This window comes from Budorcas taxicolor, chromosome 5 (genome assembly GCF_023091745.1).
Source record: "Budorcas taxicolor isolate Tak-1 chromosome 5, Takin1.1, whole genome shotgun sequence".
Classification (NCBI taxonomy): domain Eukaryota; kingdom Metazoa; phylum Chordata; class Mammalia; order Artiodactyla; family Bovidae; genus Budorcas; species Budorcas taxicolor.
The window spans coordinates 40,131,735-40,156,466 of NC_068914.1; the positions used below are offsets into that span (position 1 = coordinate 40,131,735).

Consider the following 24,732-nt stretch of genomic DNA (forward strand, 5'->3'; position numbering starts at 1 on the left):
AGATCTTATCTGGCCATGTTGTTGCTGTTGTTTTAGTCGCTAAGTGGAGTTCAACTCTTTGTGACCCCATGGACGAAAGCCCACCAGGCTTCTCTGTCCATGGGATTTCCCAGGCAAGAATACTGGAGTGGGTAGCCATTTCCTTCTCCAGGGGATCTTCCAGACCCAGAGATCTAACCCATCTCTCCTGCCTTGGCAGGCAGCTGCTTTACCGTTGAACCATCAGGGCATGTGATTCCTCCAATTTCTAAACTTAACAACCTACTCAGAAAAAAATTCTGTGAGTTTGATGGATAGAATGACAAAATGTCAGTAAGGCAGCTGGGAGTAATTTGAATTAGTATGTCTTCTCCCCAAAACTTGTGACTCTCTCCTCCCTTCCCACCAAGAGATTCAGCTCTAAGGACCTGGTCGTCTTTGGGAAGATGCTCACCCCTGGGACCCCTGACTCCCGCTGGTTACCGCAGTGTGGGATGACCTGTGTGGTTATCTCTGTTGTGTCTACTCAAGGCAGATACCCATCATCCTTTGCCTTCTGTGATTTCTAATCACTCAGCTGAGCCCCAGTAAGCAGATCTCTCTCTGAGAGTAGTTCCAACAGGCTGACCCTGGAACACACTAGAGAGTGGACACGTGAAATCTTGTGCCCAGCAGACATCTTGAGCGAGAAACGAGGACTACTTGGGGTTGCCTAGGTGTTTCTCTTAGTTTCAGAGACTTAGCTTCACATCTTGGATCGGAAGTTAGGTTAGTGCTGCCAGGGCAGGTAGCACCAGATACTTAAATAGCAACAGCGGTGAAGCTAGAATATGCAGAAGGCACGTGTATTCTCCTGAAGTCTCACCATCGTTACTCCTGCAAGCATCTGACCTTCTGCTCATAGAGACTCGTTTGGATCTAGTTCCTAATTTGGACCAAGGACAGTGTGAGGAAGGGCTGGCAAACCTATCTTTTCACAGTGAATCTCGTGAGACCTCATCGCTGCCCCTTTTCTCCATGTAATTACCAGTCACAAGCTTCTCCTGATAGCTTTAGCTTCTCCATGTCTCAAAATTGGGCCTGTCTCAGAATCTTTCTTCTCCTGAGACCAGGATCTTAATCCAGCCTTGGGAGACAGATGACACTTAATAGGCACATTCTAGGTGCGATTCATGTCACAATTCATATATATTTCCTAGGTGGGGAGGACGCTGAATGTGCTGTATCGTTCTGTCTTCAACTTGGAGGTACAAAAAAATGACTTGCTCGAACAATTGAAAAAACTCTGAGATGTTTCTGCATTACATTTAGGGCCTTTGTTTCCATCACTGGTTTCAGAATAAAATTCCTTTAGTGGGCCAGGTAGGAAAAAAAAAAGTGGGAAATTTTGACACACAGTTCACAGGTCCCAAAGCCAAAGATACCGAAAGGTGTTCATAGGATCCTTCTCCCAGACCACGTGGTTACCTGGCTTCACTCAGTGCAGTCCCGAGCATTGACAGGTTTAGAGCATGTTTAAAGAGAACTCATGATTTTTTATGGAATATATGAAACCCTCCAGGGAATGGTAAAAATCTTCATAGGTAGGTAGACAAATAAGAATTCTTAAATTTTGGAAAATAAAGAGAGTATTAGGTTCTGTGTGTTCCCACATCCTATAGTTGTGACACCTAAGCCCCTCACAAAGGATGATCCGTGAAGTTTAAAAGGCATGAGGAAGATTTAATAGAAGTAAAAGAAATCAGTAATTTCCTTTAAATTTAGTAGCCGCTTAAGATGCCGTAGACCCCAGCAGGAGACTCAATGTGTGTGGCCCTCGCTCGCCCCACAGACAGTGTCCACAGACATTAGAGGCAGGGTGTTCTCTGACTCCATGTGGCATTTCTTTCTCTATTTCAAATGTTCTCTGTCTCCCCTGTAATGAAGAGCCCTCGGTTTCTGGAGAGTAATTGTGAAACCACAGCTATTTGACCACCAGGAAATGCTGTCAGGAAGGCTCTTCAGCATTTATAACAGCAGCAGTAAAGTCAGATTTAATAGATGGTCCCCGAGATTTCAGGGTCGGGATAAACAAACAGGAAACCACACAATCAATGTCCAGGCCGGAGAGCGGAGGCCCAGGCAGCGCTGCCTGCACTTCAGCCGTCTTTTGGAAATCATGGCTCCCTTCCTGGGTCAGCCAGGAGAGCAGCAGGGACTCCAGAGTAGCGCTGGCTTGAGAGCACTGGCCCAGAAGTAGCAGGCTTTGGCACCTAAGTCATGCCTTGTCCTCCCCATCTGGAAAGCCCAGGGAACAAGCTGGTGACACCTGCTGTGGTTGCACCAAGCACAGGGGCTAGCTCCTGCATGTACTTCCCCAGGCTGCAGAGCAGCAGCTGCAGGACTCATCTGCTCCTTGGTGGCTCCTCAAGGGCGGAACCCACATCTTGCAGGATATTCCGTCCCTGGCTGCTGGGGATATGGTACCTGCTGGGACCTGGAATACAGCGGGTGCAGAGTAGGCATCCCCAGGGTGAACCTAATGTCAGTTACAAATATTATAAAGAACTTTTGGGGGTTTGAAGCCTTACCCAGTTATATGATTTTCCAAGCATTAGAAAAAATTGGGGATTTCAAAAAATTGTTTTATATTTATTTTTATTTATTTTTTACGGTAGGTCCTTGTTGATTATTTAAAATAATTGGTGCTTTTCAGGCTTCCCTGGTGGCTCAGTAGTAAAGAATCCACCTGCCAATGCAGGAGACAGAGAGATGTGGGTTCGATCTCTGGGTAAGAAGATCCCCTGGAGGAGAGGCATAGCAACCCACTCCAGTATTCTTGCCTGGAGAATCCCATGGACCAAGGAGCCTGGCATGCTACAGTCCATAGGATCACAAAGAGCTGGACGCTACTGAAGCAACTTAGCATGCACACATCCCTTCTTTCCTGGTTCTCCATCAGAGTTGGAGGAGGTTCAAAGGATGTCCTGGCTTTGCCTGTGGCTGTGACGAGCCCTGCTGTGGGATTGCAGGGCCCACTCACCCACACCTCACTCACTCTGGGCAGAAGCTTCTGAACAAGCTTCAGATTTGTGCTGCATAAAATCAGAGCCAGGTCTCCTTTGTCGGTTACCCCGCTGGGCTTTTGGGAAAGATGCTCTTTGAGCCCACAGAGCGATAGGGACAGGACGCGGGTACGATGGACTCTAGCGCAGCACTGCTCTCTCCCTGCGTTTGCCCCTTTTCCTGTCTCTGCTGTTTTTTCCTTTCTGCCTGGCTCCTATTGGAACAGCAGTCCCCAGCCTTTTTGGCACCAGGAACTGGTTTCATGGAAGACAATTTTTCCACGGACCAGCGGCAGGGGGTCTGGGTGGATGGTTTCAGGATGAGTCAAGCACGTTACATGTACTGTGCACTGTAATTCTATTATTGTTACATCAGCTCCACCTCAGGTCACCAGGCGTTCCATCCTGAAGGTTGGGGGCCCCTGGGTTAGAGCCAGTCGGCATCGTCTGGTGGCACCGGGGAGAAAGCACAGAGCACGCAGGGTGTGCATTGGGTCTGATTTTAGGCTCCAAGATGCTGAAAGCTCGGGTGAAGGACTGTTTCTTCACAAAGGCAAAGAAAATCCTCATGTTGACATTTCTTAGCAAAACGTGACCGAGAGAGTACACTTTCTGTAGAAATGTCCATTCACCTGAACAATTTCTCACTCTCTGATGTTTTCGTCTCCAGTGAGGGAAGGAGAGGCAGGGGGTGAGGGGGTGCCTCATGCACGCTGGGTTCCAGCCCGCCCTGGGGCACCATTCCCAGAGCTGCCAGATGCATGTAAACATATATATATCCCTGACAGACTCACTGCAGGGAAATCAGTGGCAAGAGTAATTGCCACCAAGTCAAATAATTTTTTTACACTTGGTGCAGAAAACCTACTTCAGCTGCTGTCTCTTGAGATAAAGGAAGTGATTGGCAAATGACTGAAGGTCCCCCAGCTTCCTGATCTTTCTCCCTGGGGGGTTGAACCTTAAACTCTGGGTAAAGATGGGACCTGGGTGGAGTCAGCCCAGCCTCTGCCCTGTGGTGCCTCCTTGGGTTCAGAGGGCCCATCGGGAGAGGAACAGACAAGGACAGAGAACCTCATGCATAGAACATGCTGAAAGGGTTGTTAGTCTAAAGCACGAGCAAGTGGAAAGGGAGGGTGGCAGGAGCGACCTTGGTAAAGTACCTGTCACTGGGTTCCCTGCAAAATGGACGGGGCAGGACTTCCCTAGCAGTCCAGTGGTTAAGCCTTCACCTTTCAATCTAGAGGGCGTGGGTTCCATCCCTGGTTGGGGAGCAAAGATCCCACATGCCTCACAGCCAAAAAACCAAAACACGCAACAGAAGCAATATTTGTATCAAACTCAATAAAGCCTTTTAAAAAGGGCCCACATCAAAAAAGTCTTTAAAAGTAATAAGTGGAGGGGGTGATGGCTTCACATCTGAGTGGGGTGGTATTAAGAGCAGAGTGGCTCCATTATTAACTGCAGCTGCTGGAGTAGGCTAAGAGCTCACGTGGAAGGTGCTGGAGAGGGAGGGTTAGTGTCTTTCAAGGGCAAATCCCAGGCTCGCTCCATCCCGGTCCAGATGCCAGCACTTCACAGCCACCCCATAGGACGTGGGAGCTGAAATTACAGGTGCACTTGGTTAATTACGGCCCCTCCATAACTTAATTGCAGGCTCAGACAGCCAGGTGGTCATTATTTTGATTGGTCTAATTAGTCAGATGTGTCCGTGAGCAGCTGTGGGCCATGGTTCTGGGCAGGTCCAGAAGAGGCATGTTAGGGGAGCTCTAGCCTTTGGGAAGTGTGTCTGCAGATGCATAATGACTTCTTAACAGCCAGTATTACTAGTGACGTAAGCGCTTCACGTCCTGTGATGAGAGTTTAGGAGAAGAAGTGTACAAGGTGTCTTTGTACAGAAGACTAGCAAATACTCAGTGCAGGATGGGGAGCGGGTTCTGGTTTAGCCACTGATCAGACCATCTCATTAAGTCAGAAGTGAAATTCAATCACCAGTTTTATACATAGTGAAATGTAGAAGAGAGATTGTACCAAACCGTTTTTACGGTAGAGGCTTGCAACACTCTTCCCATGGGGAAGTCATCCCGAGGAAAACAGGACGTGGTCCTCAGGGTGGTCAGACCCAGGTAGTGTCCTCCAGAGTAGCCCACCCAGGAGGAGCTCACCCCTGCCCTGATCTTGCACCGGCCCCTGCCTATTGGCGACCCCTAAGTGAGCCTGGCACTTGTGGCTCTTTCACAAACAGCGGTGGGATGTCTATTTCTTTCCTGGGACAAGAACCCCCCTGGGCCCTTCTGAAGGCCCAGCCAGTACCCACACTGCTATCTGACTGACGCTCTGGGTTTTTTTCTGTCTAGATGAGTTCTGGTTCTCCGATGGGTCCTTATCGGATAAATCCAAGTGCGCAGATCCTGGCCTGATGCCCCTCCCAGACACGGCCACAGGGTTAGATTGGACCCACCTCGTGGATGCTGCCCGGGCATTTGAAGGTAAAGACATTCAGCCACTGGGGCTAGGGATGGCAGTGCAGGGGTCGTCTGGGTTAGCCTTTGGATGCTCTGCACATCTTCCAGGAGGGAACCGAGGGGGTAGCTTGGGCTGATACTCGGGGCATTTTGTTAGGGAGACCCAGGCATGTGGTGAAGTGAGCCCTAGGCAAAGGGACCCCCAAACCTGCTGCCAGGTCAGGTACCAGCTGTGGTCTGGCATCAGCCACTTTTCCTTTTCCACCTCTGTTTTCTTATGTGGAATGTCAAGGTGATGACCTAGGACACAGACTGTATGTTTCCACCCTGCTTGATGAGGTGAGACAGGATGGGAAGGCCGTGCAGAGGTCCAGGCTGCCCAGTTTGGCAGGATAGGCACAGGCCTGGGAGTCCATGCAGACTCTGGTGGGGCCTCCTTGACCCAGCGAGTGTCTCCTTGTCTGGCCCTGGCTTCCCCCTCTAACCCTGTGGTTGGGGACAGTGCTGAGCTGGCTGATCTCTGGGGCCCTCTGACTGCCTCACTGCCTCTCACCATCTCTGGTGAATATTTCAGTGAACTTCAGAGGGGAAGCTGCTCCATGGCAAACATGTTTTCTCCAACCTAAAGATAAAGGGGCCACAGACAGAGGGCATGCCTGTCTCTGTCTCCCAGGCATCCTCAGGACCTTGCGTGTAGACCCAGGGGCCCCCAGTGACAGGGTTCCTGACTTTCTTCCATTTGCTGCCAAACTCTTTCCATGACTACAGCCTTGGCTCCTGGGTAACAAGCAGGATCCGCAGAGGGCAGACCATTCTGGGGCCCTGTCTGAGGATCTCCCGTGTGTCTGAGTTATAGCAACGGTGTTCACTGCCACCAGCCCCCACCCCCATAGAGGGACAACGCCACCTGATGGGCCCTTCTCACCCCCGACCCTGTCACTGCCTGCTCGAGTAGTCAGTCCTCATCACCTGTGATGTGCAGGCTTCAGGAAAGGAATCCACATTCTTTTCCCAGGAGGGACAGGTACACTTTGCAGTCAGACTGCTTCAGGTGGAGTCTGCCGCCCTGACTGCCTCTTCACAAGCTGCCCTGCTAGTCAGTTTCACTCATCATCTGGGATCAGTGCCTCTGGTCCTAAGCACCTTTCAGGGTGGGGTCTAAGGAGGAAGTGAGTTAGTCTGGGCTCTGGGACATTTCGCTCTGATAGATGAGAGGGGGAAACTGTTAGAAAGAAATTCCTGCAAAACACATGGGCTGTTCCTGCTCCCTTGATGGAGAGAGGACAGCTGTTTTGGACCTGCCAAGTACTCGTGGGGTTTGCATTTGGATTCACAAAGTAGTTGTTCTGTGTGAAAACTTGAGAATGCTCCTGTCTGCTTGGTAACGCAGCCTTCATTTCTTTCAACCAGAAGTTGGTTAGAGTGGACTATAAAAGCTCCAGTGATTTCCCAGGCTCCCAAGACTAGCCTGGTATGACAGAGCCCCAGAAGGCATGACAGGTCTCACCTCTGTCCAGAGCAGCCTAGACAGGAGGGAGCTGCATTTTCTCTAGCATGTCCTATGCACACTCTTGTCTCACTGCCCAGTGAGAATCTAAGAACTTCCGTCTTCTCTGTTCCCCCCACCACATAAATATTTGCACAGTACATCCCACTCTGTTCTGCGTTATTCACATCTCTGTCACTTCTTACTGAGCGATGAGTTTCTCAAGGGAAAGCTGTTTCTTAAATTTATCCTATCTGTATTTATCAAGCGCGCAGCAAGGTAACCAGATGAAGAGAGCAAGCACAGAGGAGCCGGAGGTATAAGGTGCACAGGCTCCCTGCACCTTTGAGCTGCTGCAGCTCATGGTACAGATTTTAACCTCTGAGATCCTTTCGCATCGTGTATTCATTATTCTGAATTACAGCAGTGTGTGTGGGGGAATATAGGGGAATCCCTTGTGGCTCAGCGGTAAAGAATACACCTGCCAGTGCAGGAGAAGCAGATTCGATTTCTGAGTCAGGAAGATCCCCTGGAGAAGGGAATGGCAACCCTCCCCAGTGTTCTTGCCTGGAGAATCCCATGGACAGAGGAGCCTGGCGGGCTACAGTCCACAGGGTCGCAAGAGTCAGACACGTGGACACAACTTGGCGACTCAGCCACCGCCACCATGTATACACACTCCATGTCTGTCTCCACCGTCATTTGTGTCTTTGCTTGGTTCCCTTCTACCTCTGTAGAATAAAATTGCTGCTATGAAGTGGGACTTTGCAGGGAGCTGGGCTGTGGGTGGGAGGTCCAGATAGCACAGGGGCCCAGACAGCAGTGGCTGGATTATCCATCTGTGGACTGTGATTGTAATTGCAGCCCTACTGTGGGCTGCGGGCCTTTGAACAAGTCACTCAGCTATGTGCTTTATTGCAACACTGAAGGTTGATCACCATTCCTCTGAGGTACAACACTTGTGCTGGGCTTCAGCCTGCTCATCTATGAAATGAAAACCTTTCCAGAGACCTGGCAAGCTCCTCTCAGCCCTACCCTCACATTCCTTTCATCAGGGTGTTTCTGAGCTGATGTTCAAGGCCAGCTGGGCATTGGCACTGTCAGACAAGGGAGGAAAAAGCAGAAACATCCTGCTAGCCAGTGACTCAGGGCAGGAGTGCCCAAGTTGAACAGATAGAACATGGGATTCTGTTTGCTAGGGGAGCAGACTTTGGTTCCCTGCCCTTTCTGAACTTTCCAAACAACATTCTACAGAAAATATAGAGGGAGTTGAGGTCGTGTTTAAAAGTTCCACTCACTTTTTGGTGCCAAACCATAGGGTAGTATGCCATTTTGAGACAATAGTCAGTTCAGAAAGATTCAAAAATCTGCAACTCCAGACTTTTGGCTAATCAGATCCTTTTGTATCAGTGTCAGCTCCACTGTGATGGAAGTGGACACGGTGGTGACCATGTGATCCATCCCCTTGACCACTTTTGTTTTATTATTAATTAGTTTTATTGAAGTATAGTTGATTTAGAATGTGTTAATTTCTGCTGCATAGCAAAGTGATTCAGTTATATGCATATACATACACACGTGCTTTCTCATATTCTTTTTGTCCATTGTGGTTTATAGTTCTCTGCTCTATACAGCAGGACTTTGTGTTTTATCCATCCTATATATAGTATAGTTTGCATCTGCTAACCCCAACCTCCCAGTCCATCCCTCCCCTAACCTTCCCCCCACCTTGGCAATTCCTAGTCTGTTCTCTCTGTCTGTGAGTCTGTTTCTGTTTCGTAGATAAGTTCATTTTGTCATATTTTGGGTTCCACATATAAGTGATATCATATATCTGTCTTTCTCTTTCTGACTTAGCGTGCTCATCTCTAGGTGCATCTGCGCCGCTGCACCTGGCATTGCTTCACTCTCTCTCATGGCTGAGTAGTATTGCATTGTATACATGTACCATATCTGCTTTATCCATTCATCTGTTGATGGATATTTAGGTTGTTTCCATCTCAGTTGTCATGAATAGTGCTGATGTGAGCATAGGCATCCCTCAGCACTTTAAAAAGAAAGGTCTTTACTGGATGACCAGTTGCCCTGCTTGTGACTTTATCTTTCTGCACCAATTCTCAAAGCTATTCCTGAGCTAGACTCAACTTCATGAAGAAAAGATAGTCCAGAAAGCCCCTGTGTGCCTATTTAATCATTACAAAGTAATCAAGGCATCTCAAGATGCCTTACTGAGCTCAGACCCCTCTGGAAAAAGTCTGGGCCCACACATGATTAGTCAGCACATTTGAAGACAGGCTTTAAAAAATGGAATGTGTCTGTTGGGTTGAGATACCATCAGCCTTGTATAATGCCATACTGTTATTTGTCCCTAGCAGGCATGACTCTTCCCTGCTGTTCTGCCTCATTTATGTCCCACGCCTTTATCTAAGAGCTAAAATTGACACTGGACACATGGGTTTAAGAATTTGGTTTTACTATCCTGTGCCGATTCCTATTTCCTCTGATGTTTTGAGTGAGAACTAACGCAAGTGAACATTATCTTCAAGTAGTGCAGACGTGGGCTTCCCTGGTAGCTCAGCTGGCAAAGAATCCACTCGCAATGCAGGAGACCCCAGTTCGATCCTGGGTTGGGAAGATCCCCTGGAGAAGGGATAGGCTACCTACTCCAGTGTTCATGGGCTTTCCTGGTGGTTCAGATGGTAAAGAATCCGCCTGCAATGCGGGAAACCTGGGTTCAATCCCTGGGTTGGGAAGATCCCCTGGAAGAAGGCATGACAACCCACTCCAGTATTCTTTCCTAGAGAATCCCCATGGACAGAAGAACCTGGTGAGCTATAGTCCATGGGGTCACAAAAAATCAGACATGACTGAGTGGCTAAGCATAGCACAGCACAGTGCAAAAGAACCTCTACATTGGCCTGATCCAATCTGTTGTGACCTTATTGGTTGGAATTGGAATTGCACCATTTTGTGGATAAAAGGAAACTAAGTATATTCCTGAACTTAGTTTTCAAAATAGTGTTGAAAAATTGTTTGTTTTTTTTTAACTCAGTTAAAAAGAACTAAAACAGTCTTTCAAAAGAGGCATCTAAAAGTGTTCCTAATTTTGTATATGGGCTTGGGTTTTGTAACCAAGGAAGAAGCTCCTATCAAATATGAAAAAAAAAGAACACAGCAGCAGTACCAAATTAATCAGCCCCAGTCTTGGTTGCTTAAACATGTTTGAACTCTCCAGGTACACAGTGTGCTCTCTGGGTACACAGAAGATAGCATTCACAGTGGTGTAGGAATACAACATTCTCCAAGCATCCTGTGCATAGCATTCCCCAGGGGTCACTAAGAGAAGGCGCCTTTCCGCACACTTCCCTCCACAGGCATGAAATGGGAATTAAATCAGAAAATAGGAGCAAAACATAAACGAAAATCTTTAACAATTCAGACAGTTCTAAATATTTGTCTAGTGATGATTGTGCTTCCCAGGTGGCTTAGCAGGTAAATAATATACCCGCTGTGCAGGAGATGCAGGAGACATGGGTTCAATCCCTGGGTTGGAAAGATGTCCTGGAGAAGGGAATGGCAACCCACTCCAGTATCCTTGCCTGGAGAACCCCATGGACAGAGGAGCCTGGGAGGCTACAGTTCATAGGGTTGCAGAGAGTTGGACACAACTGAAGCAAGGAAGAATTTAGGACTATGATAAGAGCGTCTTTTTCTTTTCTAGTAAGTGAAGATGAAGAAGAGGTTACCTAGAAAAGTCTTTGGACTACAGCAGGGAGTAGGCATTAAACAAGAAGACTGCTTCAGAAACTTATATTTAAATGGAAAAACAAAGTGAAAATTAAGTAACTGTACTTCAAAAACATTCTACAGAGGTTGTGAAAGAAAACAAAAAAAAAAGGGGAAAGGAAGAAATCAAATGATTTTCTTAAAAAACTTTCAATTGAAATTTCTGTGCAACTTGTAAATTTAATTAATGGTCATTTTTTTCTTTGAATATTGGTAAGCCAATATAAATTGGTTCAGAAAATGAACACACAAGTGAACAAAATTAGGAATGAGGAAGGAAATTAGTATTAAATAGATGAGAGATGATAGCATGATTAAGGAATGTCACTTTATTCCTATGTAGGAATAAATCTGATGAATAAGATAATTGGATATTTCCTGCAAGAAAGTAGGGGGGAAAGAGCATGAGAAACAGTAAGTAGAAGTCACAGTGTGGAGGGCATTGAAAAAATTATGCAAGAATATTTCCAGATCCCGACTATCACCCAAAACTAATGTTTACAGTTAATTATTTCAAAGTTTCAAAGAGCGATAATGCCCTTGCATAAATTTTTCTTGAAATGTATTAGCAGCCTCATTGCATAATAGGATTTTTTCCTCATAACACATAGAAAAGAAAAATTGTAAGACAATCTTAGTCATTAATGTTGATGTGAGACAGCTTAGATGAAGCTCAGTCATAAATTGAAAAGATATTCATTGTTATTAGCAAGAGGTTAGCTGGTTTAATCAAAGAAAACTTTTAATCATAATAAGTTATAATAGATGAAGTCATTAACAGTTGTCATATCAATTTCTCAGAAAGGGTATGTATAATAGAATTAAGACCTATTTCTAATAAAAATTAAGAATCGAGAGATATCTTCAAACCCTAACAAAGAATATCAACTTTATTCCATAATACTTTTAAAGGTTCAAGTGTAGTTGATTTACAATGTTATGTTACTTTCAGCTGTAAACAAAGTGATTCAGATATATATATTATATATACAAACGTGTGTATAAATATTTAGTTTCTCTTTTTCATACTCCTTTCCCTTATAGATATTACAGAATATTGAATATAGTTATATAATACTATATCAAATAAAAACTTAATGGAAAAAAAATTTTTAATGTTTAAAGTGTATCACTTAAGTCGAGAGGCTAAACAAGGATATCCTCAGAGATCATGTCCTTTAATTTGTGCTGGAATCCAGTATTCAAAAGAGTAAATTTTGAAAGGCAATATTTGTGGATATAATTCTATATCTAGAAAATATAAATCAAAAAGAAATTATTAGATATTATAAAGTAGGTATTCTAAAGTATATTTCGTATTTTTATAAGCCTCATTTCAACGCATTGTTATTAGCCTTTTCAGTTATCTATTTCTGTATAACAAGCCACCCTAAAATTTATGGCTAAAGACTATAGTTTGTCATGTCTCATGATTCTATGGGTTGGCCAGGCTCAGAGGAGTGGTTCTTCTGTTTCCTGTTTTCAGTTGATGTCAGTCATTCAGCTGTATTCAGCTGGAGCTCAACTGGGTCTGGAGCATTAAGGTGACTCCTCTTATATGCCTGTATCTGGAACACTGGGATCTGGCTGGAGCCTTGTCCCCAGCAAAGTAATTGTACTTCTTCACATGTGACTTAAAGAGTCAGGAGAGCATAAGCAGCGGATATGTGATGTTTCAAGACCCAGAACGTTATATCCACCACATCCTGTTGGGTAGAGGAAGTCCAAGGCCAGCCCAGATCCCAGGATGGAAGTAGGCTCTTCCTCCTGATGTGAGGAGTGGCATGTGCAGTCGTCCACATAGAGTCATAAAGGAAACCTTAGCAAGGTCAAAATAAATTCCTTGGGAGTTCACCCATCGTTAGAATCATAAGGAGAGAAGGCACTGGGCACTTTGATACCTGAAAAGTCCTGATATATGGAAGGATAGGAATGGATAGAAAGCACACAGGAAAGATGAGAGCCCTTCCTGCGTTAATTCACAGATTTTGTACCATTTCAATTCAGACATCTGTAGGATACTTGCATCCATTTGGAAAATAGATGAATAATGGTCAACAATAAAAGTTTACTGTAAGTCAGTAATAATTAAAACAACATAGTAATGATTCAAAAAATAGAAATTAGTCCTTTTGAAGGAAAAAAAGAGCCTAGACCAAAACCTGTGTATATTTAAGAGTTAAATGGGAGTGGGGTGGGATTTCCATACTCCATTTGGATTTAGGAATTGGAAAAGTCGATTCTAGAAAAAGTAAAAACAAAGATTAATGTTTTACAAGCATGCCAGTACCATAACTATGGATTTGTGAGAGAACATGCAAAATGTAATGGGACCAGATAAAAGTATTTAAATCTTTTATGAACCTGGAAGAGAACATTAAAGGGGGAACTGGGGAACATGGGTAAGATTTGTAATACATTTGATAGGTGAAACCTAAGTGTCTCCAATGAATGAAGGAACATGACCACCAAAAAATACCAAATGCCTGAGAAACGAATGGTCAGGACATATGACACACGGTCCAAGAGAAGGATCACACAATAAGTAAGGACTTGAAAAGTGTTCAGCCACATGTGTAAATGTGGACAATAATGAGCTACCTTGTGAGTATGAAAAACCGCGCAGCAGCTCTGAACAGTTACGAAGAACACCCTCAGCTGGTATCGTCACAAAGATTATGAAACAATCCATCTTTGTGTTCAAGCAGTATGACAGCATATAACTAGAGCCAGAAAATGTACCCACCCTTTGACCAGAAATCTCACTCCTGAGAACTTGCTTACTGGCAATGATTCAAAAGAATAGAAACCGTTCAATACAGAAATGCTGTGTACCGTTGTTAAACATTAATTAATAAGTAAATAGATATGTTATGCAACTCTGCTCCAAAACCAGTATCTAAAAATTGAAAACTCCTTCATAAGCTTGTGAGAGAGAAGGTGAGTCAAGTGCAGAGTGCCTCTCACCAGGGTCCACACCTGCCACTCCACTCTCCTGTGATAGTTTGAAAACTGGCTGAGTCCCAGTCCTGGCTCGCTGCCATGTAGGCAGTTGTTTTGTTTTCAGGGAAAGGGGTGAGATGTGACCCTCTGCCCATCAGAACTCCGACACAGCACCTCTCATCAATGTTATTACACACTGAGGCCATCATCTGTCACCCTTGCACACTTTTCACTTCCTTTATGTATGAAGTGAAAGGAATAATGTAGGGTAGATAGGGACCAAATGATATAGAGAGAGATCCTATCCCCGCAGTATGGTCAAGTGAACAAACCCAACTAGCAAAGCTGGCTGTGGGTTGGACAATGAAACAGGAGAAGGAGAGTGGAGTCTTTTTAAAAGTCCTAGGATTCAAGGTGGTTCTCATTTGTCAGAATATCAGGGGTGGCCAGCTGGCGTGTTCTTGGGCATTTGTTAAGTGGATGATGTTGTCTTAAGTGGAACGAAGCGTTAAAGGCAGCTTTATAAACCGATGATCAGAGACTAGATGTCAGTATCCCACACGGCTCCCTGCAGGCCTTTCCTCCCCTCAAGATTTCAGCTCTTCCCCACTGGTGGTTATTATTGCAAGCGGATGTGTGAGCTCGTGGCATGTGCAGAATTAACTCATTTATCAGACACCACTGTAGAAATGAAATAGTTCATGTAAGTGTATCTTCCGGAGAAGTACAAGTTTACACTTTTATTAGGTTACCTATGCCCTTGTTTTCTTGAACAGAGCATGAAAAGCATACATTTTAAGCAAATTTTTAATTGGAGGATAATTGCTCTATAATTTTGTGTTCATTTCTGCCATACAATGACTCAGATTAGCCATAAGGGTATGTGTGTGTATATATATATATCCCTTCCCTCTTTAGCCTCCTTCGCACCCACCCCCAACCCACTCCTCTCGGTCATCACAGAGCGCCAGGCTGGGTTCCCTGTATTATACAGCGATGTGTGTGTGCCCACTTGTAGCTAGAGAGCCCCAACTTTTCTATAATGTGTAGTGTAGCAAAGACATTAGGACAGCTTTGTTTGTGGAAACGGGTTTCATTTAATTTAGCCTCACGCATGCATGTCCTGTACGGCATGCATCTGGGGCATATCTGTTCTCCTGTTCCTGGCCCTCAACAGACATGGCTAGTTGATCAAGCACTCATCCCTCACGAAGCAGGCTTGGCCTTAGGGGGTTCGTTGCTCCACACAGCTGGCCTGGAGTCCTGGGGATTATTTGCAGGCAACTGTTGTGTCAGCGATCTCAGCTCCACACGGATATGGAGTAGCCTACTGACTGTGCATCCTCTTGTTCAGTGCTGAATGCACCAAGATGAGAAACTGACAGTAAACGAGGTCCTACTGTGTAGCACAGGGAGCTATATTCAATGTCCTGTAATAAGCCATAATGGAAAAGAATGTCTGTATCTCTATATAGCTGAATTGCTTTGCTCTACGGCAGAACTCAACACATTATAAATCAACTATGCTTCAATAAAATACACTTTAAAAACTAAGAAACTGACATTGCAATCAGGTTTTTTAAAGATGATTTCAAGGGAAAACATGTACAGTGTGGGTAATTGGATCCTTGCTGTGCTCACCATTTACATGAAGTTCATATTCTGAGCCTCCCTTTTTCTTATAGTCTTGTCTGTGCCTTTTGGTTCAATGTCAGTAATTTCTTGGTTACTGAATATTTGTTATTATGGAAATAAGCTCTGGAGGAATAAAGCTTCTACTGGAAACTGTCACTAAATTAGCCATTTTACAAAGTAGTTTAGTGTCTGTACTTAATCAAGTAGCATTCTAGTAGCAATTCAACCTCCCAAGCTTTTTGGATTCAAAGTGAAATCTTCTTTGTGAAATTACATTGTTGGCAAAACTCTTTATTTCTGGCTTCTTGCCTCCTGACTGGTAGGACCTCGTTTCTCCCCAAGGAATGTTTGAATGGCTGCCAGTAGTAAGTTCTGGTTCTTCAAATATGCAGGTATTTTATCAATTCAGGTAAAAATAGATGAAGCAAGCCAAGATGTTTTCATTGAGATATTTAGACTTGATGATCAGAACCAACTATATTAAGAAAGATAGAAACTAATTGAAGTCTCACTGGGTTGCATAAAATGTGGATGAGTCAGCAAGACTTTTAAAAAGTGAGAAAAATAAATTTTTCTTTTCTTTCATTCCTTTTGTTCAGTAGTTAAGTTCGCTGTGAAATAAAAAATGTGCCTGCTGTTTTGTTTTGTTTTTCAAGTGGGAATTGTTTCCTGATTCAGGGCTGTCACAGGACAGAAGGTTATCGTGGCACCCTGGCAGCCCAGACCCCCCCACCCTTCCCCAGAGCCACTCACCCCCAGCCTGTGCACCCATCCTTCCTGCCCCACCTCTGCTGGTCACACCTTATCAGGCGTAAAAGCAGGCAGTGCCCAAATTATGCTGTTAATCTTTTTTCAAAAGCTTTTGTAATTTATATTGGTGTATAACAATTAACAATTGTTATAACAGTTAACAGTGTTGTAATAGTTTCAGGTAGATAGCAAAGGGACTCAGCCATACATAGATATGTAGCCATCCTCCCCCCAACTCCCCTCCCATCCAGGCTGCCACGTGACATGGAGAAGGGTTCCCTGTGCCATACAATAGGACCTTGGTGGTTATCCATTTTTAACATAGCAGTGTGTACATGTCCATCCCAAACTCCCTAACTATCCCTACCCCCCATCCTGCCCTCCCTAGCAACCATAGGTTCATTCTCTATATGCTGTTAATCATAATTAAATTACAAATTATTTCATCAGATGTATAAATCCTACTAGTCTATCAAGTTGGGAACATGGTCATCTCTCAGAAATGTATAGTTATAGAAGGTCTGTCATCCTATAGAAGGTGCCAAGTGTGGAGCGGGCCCTTAAGCCGTTCCGGAATGTTGACTGAAGGACACCTGAGTGCCTGTTAGCAGGCATTGAGGAGTCGTGATGGGGGAGAGGGATGTGCGGCTGGGAACCTGCTGTATGCTCCTGCAGGTGGGGTGCTCAGCACGGCACCCTGGCCCTGCAGCCTGGCTCCTTCCAGAGCTCCCGGCAGCTCCACCATCCTCTCTCATTAATGGGCTGTGTGGGACCCTCCAGAAACCACCGGCTGAGCAGGTAGCTTCATTAGGAGACGCAGCCAGCAGCCAGGGGGAGACGTAATAGGTTAAATTAAGCACAGAGCACCCGTGACACGGACCCCAGTGTGGTTTCTCAGCCATTAATCAAATCATGTGAGAAAGCGGCAGCAGCGCTAAGGCACCTGCTGTATCCCTCAGAGTCCAGCTGCAGACGCGCTCGGGCACGGGCGTGTGGAGGGGAGTCCGTGTGGACGGTGAGATGCATCCCTGGTCCTCACCTCCACCTTGCTGAAAAGCAGGGTTTTCTCTGCATGCCTTTCAGCATTTCTGGGCCAGTGTTCTTGTGTTCAGCCCTCAGAGCTGGGCTAGTCTGGTGCCCATTTCAAAGAATACCACATTCCCTTTCCTGCCCAGCTCCAGACATTGAATGTGAAGTCACTGGTGCTGGGAACAGAAATGGCCCTGTGCTGGGTGGGGGCGGGGGCGGGGGGAGGGAAGGGAGTCGCACTGATCTCTGCTTCCCGTGCTGCAGATCTTCTCTAAGGGTTTTAGGGAAAATATTTGCTAATCTCTCTCACTGCCACCATCTTCACCTTCAGGGAGCAGGTCATCCAAGCAGACCCAGAATGCTCACACCTTCCTGCAGCTGGATTGGCCTGTGTGTGGCATGCAGCTTAACTGTTGTGCATGACAGCTGTGTGTCCAGCCAGGACCATCACATGTGAAACGTACACTCTGACCACATTCTTTGGCATTGTATTACAGTCTCTCAGGGCAGTTCTTGGCTTCACACAACATATACACACCAGCAGACATGCACACACACTTACACACATCTGCAGATATGCACACACGTATACACATGTGGCCCTCTCAAACCCACACATCTGTTTTTCATAGGACCCATCACCTGCGCCTTACATGTACCCCAGAGGCACTCGAGTGAGGAGAGAGATTACTGTTCAAAGGAAAATTCTAAATCTTATTTCAGGTCTTGACTCAGATGAAGAACTTGGGCTGCTGTGTCATCACACATCCTATCTAGGTGATTGTTTGGGGCTGATTGTGGGCGCTCCGTCCTCCATAGCCTTTCCTTTCTGTTTCATTATCTGCACGTGTGCATGGTCATAGGGGATGCACAGGGTGACATGTCCGGGCCATCGTGTCTCAAGGATGCTCTCCAGGTTTGGAGAGAGGTGCCTCTCCCGAGTTCTGTTCATCACCCAACGCCGTTCTTTCACACCCAGTGACAGCTTTGGCATTTCTTGGGATGTGCACAGAAGAAAGATTGGCTGTGGCAAATCCAGTGTCTGCTTGTTTTCCCCATGGCTGTGGTGTCTGTGTGCTATGCAGCCCAGCAGGACAGCCAGTCTGAATGCTTGCTGATTGTCAGCAGCTTGCCTGAGTTTGTTTTTCTTTGTTTTCTTTAAAACAGGGCAATAACTGGTTGGGGGAGGGGCAGATTTTATTTAGAAACTGTTCATTTCCACAAGGAGACAGTGCCTTGCAGCTATTCCTAACGCTTCTGTCTGTGTGTGTCTCCCCTTCCCAGACCAGAGAGTGGCATCCTTCTGTACCCTGACAGACATGCACCCTGAGCAGGACCTGGAAGGGGCCCAGGAGCTGCCTTTATGTGTCGATCCTGGCAGCAGCAAAGATTTCATGGACCCAGCTGGGTATGTGTCCCCTGTGGTGTGCCTCCTTCCCATGTCCCAGGCCCCAGCAATTAACAGAAACTCAGCCCAAAGCAGCCAGGAAACTGTTTCACCTGTCTTCACCTAGTCCTGAAGGACCCAGAGGAGGCACTGAGCAGGCCTGACTCTGCTTCCTGCCCCGCTGGGCTGGATGGAGCTTGTGCTCCACGGGCGAGTCCTGCCTCCAAGACGTGTAGACCTCCTGGATGGTGAGGTTGAGTTCCCGTGTGGGAGGGGGTGGCCCCAGTCAGTGTCTGCCACCTGATCACAGCAGCAGCACTGGACAGGATACCTTGCTGACCACCCTCCCTCTGCCAGGCTGCACGTACTCAACTCCTGAGCACACATGCTCCCCTCAACTCTGGGCCTCCACCCAGCCCCTCACCTCCCGCTGAAGTATGCCAGGAGCCAGCTGTCTCTACCCCCATGTTCTTCTTTCTTCTTCTTCGTTTTTTTAATACTTTTTTCTGCATCACACAACATGTGGGATCTTAGTTCCCCAATGGGGATTGAACCCACGCCCCTTGCATGGCCAACACGGGGTCCTCACCACCAGAGCACCAGGGAAGTCCCTCTGTCTGTGCGTTCTTGATGTGTCCGTCACCCACAGAGTGATACTGTCTCAGTGCCATCCACTCCTAATTCTCACTCTGCTATCAGCTTGAGTGGCCAGTGACTTGCATGATCATCTTGGTGATGAGTTTCTTGATACTTTCTTGGTAGAGAAAGGCAAATTGGGGCAATTGGGTCTCTCTTTGGTTCCCAGGACTTGATTCTGGTCTGCCTAATCTCGGCTACCTAAACACATTTAGATCATCTGTCTTTTGTTTTCTTACCAGTGTATACGCCAGTAGAAATTCTGAAGCCCCTTTTAAGTCAAAAGCCACCCAGGAGGGATTTTCCACCAAAGCAGTGACATGCTGACCTTCAACATCTGACATAATCTTATTTATTTCCTTGCTGTGCTCTCGGCACATGATAGCATGTCTTCCATGAGAACATTGCCAATTTACTGAATGCCCTGGCTTGACTTCAGCACTCTTGAGTTGTTCTAAGTCATTCCTTCCTTGCTAGGGAGCGGTCTCCATCCACACTGACTGGGAAAGTCAACCAGCTGGAGTTGATTCTTCGGCAGCTGCAGACGGACCTTCGGAAGGTAAAACAATCAATTGGAAGTTCCTGCTCAGAACTCTCTCTTATACAATCAACCCCTTTTAACTACTAGGAATAAAAAGAAAGACCCTTGAGAACAATAAGTGCCCTCGTCAAAGCCCAACAGTAAATGGGAATGGAGATGCCCAAGGTCTGACTCCATCTCCTGCCCACAGCTACTGTATTTTATTGTAGGAGACTCAGGACCCAGTAGATCTGACTGAACAAGGATGAGCCTTTGGGTGGCCGGTCTTCAGAGTGAGGTAGACACGCAGCATACTAGCATTTGTCAGTTCAGTGGGTTATCAGTTATGAGTTGACCTAAAAGGAGTTAGTTGGTGCCAGGAAGCCTGGTCACCCCAAACTATGGTCCCCCCAGTGAGCCAGCGTCTTCTCTACCCAGCAACCTGTGTGTGCTCAGTCCTCAAAAGACATGACATTGTTTATTCCATGGACATTTGCTGAGCTCTTGCTGAATTATCAGTGCCATGCTGGGTAGCTGCTTCACTCTCCAGGGAAATGAAATGGAGTACAGTAGCTGGAGCGTGATAGTTGGGTGGGGAGGGTTTTGTTGGTGAAAGAAGGGAGAAGTAACAGCTGACATGAATGCTGGTGGAAATAACCCAGTTGGGAGGGAAAGAATGGTGGGAATAAAGAGTGTAATGTCCTAAGCCTAACAAGGAGGGTGTAGCCCCAGATGTGAGTAGGGACTATTCTCAATAGTTACCAGAGCAGAGTGTGTATGAGTGATTCACGCACGAGTGCAAGTCTACCTTAGAGATATTGCAGGTTTGGTTCCAGACTACTGCAATAAAGTGAATATCATAATAAATTGAGTCACATGAATATTTTGGTTTCTCAGTTCATGTTTACACTGTACTGTAGTCTATTAAGTGGTGCAGTAGCATTATGTCTACAAAAACAATGTACATTCCTTAATTAAAAAATACTTTATGCTAAAAAGTGCCACAGCAGTTAGAGTAGTAACACTGAAGATCAGAGATCACTATAACAAATGTAATAGCAATGGAAAAGTCTGGAATACTGGCAGAATTACCAGATGTGCCACAGAAACATGACGTGAGCAGATGCAGTTGGCTGAATGGTGCTGAGAGACTCGCTTAATGCAGGGTTGCCACAAACCTACAAATTGTAAAACATCAGTCTCTGCAAAGCCTAGTGAAGGGAGGTATGGCTGTAGTCCAAACAGAGACAGGTTGGCGAAGTTCTCCTCTAGTTTACTTCTTTATTCCAGAACTGAGAGTGAGCAGTGGGAAAGAGGGTGAGCGCGATAAGGATGGAGGGAAGGTGTAGAATGGAGGGTAACTGGGTATTTAGAGGGACTGTAGCATGAATTAGGTGTTTCCTCCAACATGGATGACCAACTGTCCTAGTTTACCTGGTGGGTTTTAGACACAGAACTTTTAGAGCTGGCACCGGGAACGTCTCAGACCAACTGGGACGGCTGGTAACTGTTTCCCGACAGGTGTAGAATAATTGGAGAGTTGAATTTAACCAATATTAGAGTTACGCAGTTTGTAAAGGACATGATTAAACTGAGGGACTCAGAGTCTAAGCTGGGTGAGGCGGGATAATGTCCCTGCAGTGGGTGTCAAGGGACGTTGACCATAAGGCAGGATTGGTGGATAAGATCATTTTTGAGGGGTGGATACTGAAGAAATTATTTTAAAAAGACAACAGGCAGTGATCAGGCAGTCAGGGCTTGAAACATTTAGGAACATGTGCAGTTATCAATAATAGCTTCAAGGTCCAGGATATGGCTGAGGTGGGGTGAGGGGTAGTGAGGAGGGTGGGCTTAAGATCACAGAAAGGCTGAATCATATGGATTGTCTGCTGGGTCTTGAAATCATTAACAGACATGATGAATGGAGAAGGAAAGAAGAAAAGTGAACCATGTTCTAGAATCTTCCATGATGGGAAGGGCTGGAGATACAGTTGACCATGGCAGAGAGCAGGGGTGCCAGGTCTTACAGCCAATGTCCTGCTGTCAAAGGAGCTGGGATTTTAGGGGAGAGCAATTACCTTCCCTGGGCAGCAGGGGCAAGGTGTTGGCCTGCCTTGCCTATAACCAACGTGCTCTTCAAAACAAGCCCTCACCATTCTGAGCTGCTGGGAAAGCAGCATCCCCAAGAGAGAGCCAAGACTCATTTACAGCTGAAATTAAAGGAACACTCATGGAAGAAGGTGTTTAGAGAAGGTTTTAGTGACAGGACACACTCCGTGGGTAGAGGAGAAGGGCTGGGGGTCATGAGAGGCTGGCAGCTGGGCTGCAGGGATGTCTGAGCTGTGTTGGGAATGAGAGCCCCGAGCTAGGGGAGAACAGGAGCTTGAGCCTCTTGCAGTGACCAAGAGAAGACCAGACTTGAGTGGGCTGAGTTAGCAACCAGTCCTAATCTAAACCTCCTCTTGAGACTGGTGTCTTTGCTCATTAGATGAGGCAAGTGGTGTTGGGGACGGGTTGTGGAGGGACAGGAAAAAGGAGCAAACGTCAAGGACAGGACCAGACATGCTAAGGGGGCCAGTGTCCTGAAGAGCCCTGAGCTCCCAGCTCAGTGCTGCAGGTGTGTCTGCGGTGTTGACAAACAAGTCACCTCCCTTTAAAAATGGCACTCACCGTGAGGATGACCTCCTCTTTCTCTCTTGGTCACGACATCCCTTTCAGCATTTGGGAGCTCAAATTTGTGTGTATTGGACACAAATTACTGTCTATTGGAAACTGTGATTCTTCTGGAAAGTCTTGATTATTTGAACAGTTTTTAGTAGCACACTTTGAAGGTTATTATGGAAATACAGCTTCTCAGGAAAGCTTTCAGATGAGAAGAGATGGTGGAAACCAAACCCACAATCAGCAGCTCTGCAGATTCTGACTTGTCCAGTAAGAAGGCATGCCGTGGAAGCTCTGTCCTCCTATCCAAGGCTACACCTCTTCCCAGGCCCCCTTTTTCAGAGAGAAGATGATCGAAACTGGTTTATCATCTTCCCATATAACAGCTGTCTTGGCTCCTATTGGGAGCAAAGTGGGATGAAAGAAAGAATATTCTTAGTTACTTACTCTCACCCTCATTTTTGGGGAAGCCAGAACAGGCAGTCAGATCCCCTCTGCCACCAAGAAATAAATAAACAAATCGGTAAAATACATAAGTAGGGACAGAAGTGCTCAGACTGCAGCTGGGAGGAGAGGCTGTGTCTAGCAGGTGCATGACTGTCTGTCTCCGTCCCCTCTCCCAGGAGAAGCAGGACAAGGCAGCGCTGCAGGCGGAGGTGCAGCACCTGCGGCAGGACAACCTGCGGCTGCAGGAGGAGTCGCAGACAGCTGCGGCCCAGCTGCGCAAGTTCACAGAGTGGTTCTTCAACACCATCGACAAGAAGCCGTAACCAGGCCACCGCCCAACCGGGGACCCCGGGGAAGCCTGGAGTCCCTTCATAGTCGCCAACATGTGGTTTCTTGCTGTGCTTCTGGCCCATCGTAGCTGTGTTTGCTGTCCCGCTCTGTCTAGCACCATGCCCCCAGCAGGACAGGGAGCCACCGTGTGACCGCAGAGAGCAACACCCGTGAAGATGAATGTAACGCTGGTGTCAGTGTGGACCTTTCAGGCTCTGCTGAAATGGAGCTCTGTGTGGGCTTACCTCACAAGGGACGATGGTTGGGCTTTATGTATCAGGTGACCCGGTAGAGATGTTAAAGCAGTTTACCATAGTTTGGGCTTTAGAATTGTAAAATAAACATGAGAACAAATAATCAGACATATACTTTAATGTTAAAGGTGCTCTATTTTTTTGGATGTACAGTAGTTTTATTTCCACAGCCACATTATCATAGCAATAAGAAAGAAGCAGATGAAATAGTTGGAAAAGCCGTGTCGGGGCAGGGGGGACAGAAAAAGCACTGATGTGTCTAACACAAGTTCAAATGCAGTTCCTTTAGAGACTTATTTATTTGCAGGAGCAAACGGTGCCTGAATATTAACAGTGTTCTGATTAAAAAAAGATTCATATGCCTTGTAAATGGCTCACTGAGTAGTCACTTCAACTCTTAGTTCACTTTTGTATAGTTAACGCTCTGTTGAAAAAAAGCGTCAATCTGCTTACTTACGAGAGCCCTCCTGTGTGCCATGAGCCAGCAGAATCACTTGTACAATGCCAAATTTGTTTATCTTTGTACAGAAGCTTTGATGAAGTGTCTTGTATTTAACACCCTTATTTAAGCTTATTTAACCTTAAACTGTTAATTTTATAAACTTTGGTTTCACCTGCACTATGATGGAGGGCGGTGTAGGTGGCAGAGGGCTCAGATGAGGCTGAGCTTGCCAGAGCAGAGTGAGGAGCAGGGCCGGACCTTCTAACAACTGGATGCTGCTAGTAACAAGTTGTTTGTATTGCTTTACCATTTTTAACTGTTCTATTTGAGATGAACGTACATTTTGCTTTTTTTAATAAATGTTTAAAATGAGTCCACACAAGGAACAGTGTTATCAGGTGAATGTAGACTTTGATGCTCTGAAATGTCAACAATCTGAGTGTATGAGAATTTATTCTGGGACCTTAATCTATACTGAGCACTACTTAGCCTGCTTACAGAATCCCAACCTGACTTATAAGTGAAGAGTTACTAGTAGCGTTTAATGGTTGCCACGTGCCAGAGCCTGTTCTTCACACTCTTCATCCATCTCATTGAACCCTAGCATTACCCTTCCTAGTTGGGTGCTGGGATTCCCATCTTCCAGCTCAGTAAACTAAGGCTGAAGCCAGGCAGATGCATTTGCTTTACAGGGTAACCAAGCAGATACAAAAGTTGATGTTATTTAGAGAAAACAAAGGAACCTGATCTAGCCTCCCTGATGGACAGTCTTCCCACCTCCCTAAGCCGTACCTATAGACGAGACCAGAAGGCTTCTGTTTGTGTTTTGGTCGTGCCACATGGCATGTGAGATCTTGGTTTTCTGACCAGGGATGGAACTCAGGCCACTCGTACTAGAAGCACAGAGTCTTAACCCCTGGACTGCCAGAGAGGTCCCACCA

The 24,732-nt window shown here is 46.0% G+C and overlaps 1 protein-coding gene across 6 annotated transcripts in view; it reads left to right on the forward strand.

The window, feature by feature from the left end:
• SIPA1L2 (signal induced proliferation associated 1 like 2) overlaps positions 1 to 24,064 on the forward strand; it is a 135,418-nt gene extending 111,354 nt beyond the window's left edge. For 3 of the 6 annotated variants that reach the window (XM_052639382.1, XM_052639384.1, XM_052639383.1), the window contains exons 18-22: positions 5,378 to 5,509; positions 17,838 to 17,891; positions 18,399 to 18,522; positions 19,615 to 19,696; positions 22,942 to 24,064. In XM_052639382.1, coding sequence (XP_052495342.1) covers positions 5,378 to 5,509; positions 17,838 to 17,891; positions 18,399 to 18,522; positions 19,615 to 19,696; positions 22,942 to 23,088 — 539 coding nt within the window. In that variant the 3' untranslated portion in view covers positions 23,089 to 24,064. The remainder of the gene's footprint in view (positions 1 to 5,377; positions 5,510 to 17,837; positions 17,892 to 18,398; positions 18,523 to 19,614; positions 19,697 to 22,941) is intronic. The other 3 variants (XM_052639385.1, XM_052639386.1, XR_008199332.1) reach the window with 2 other exon arrangements.
• Positions 24,065 to 24,732: the final 668 nt, after the last annotated feature.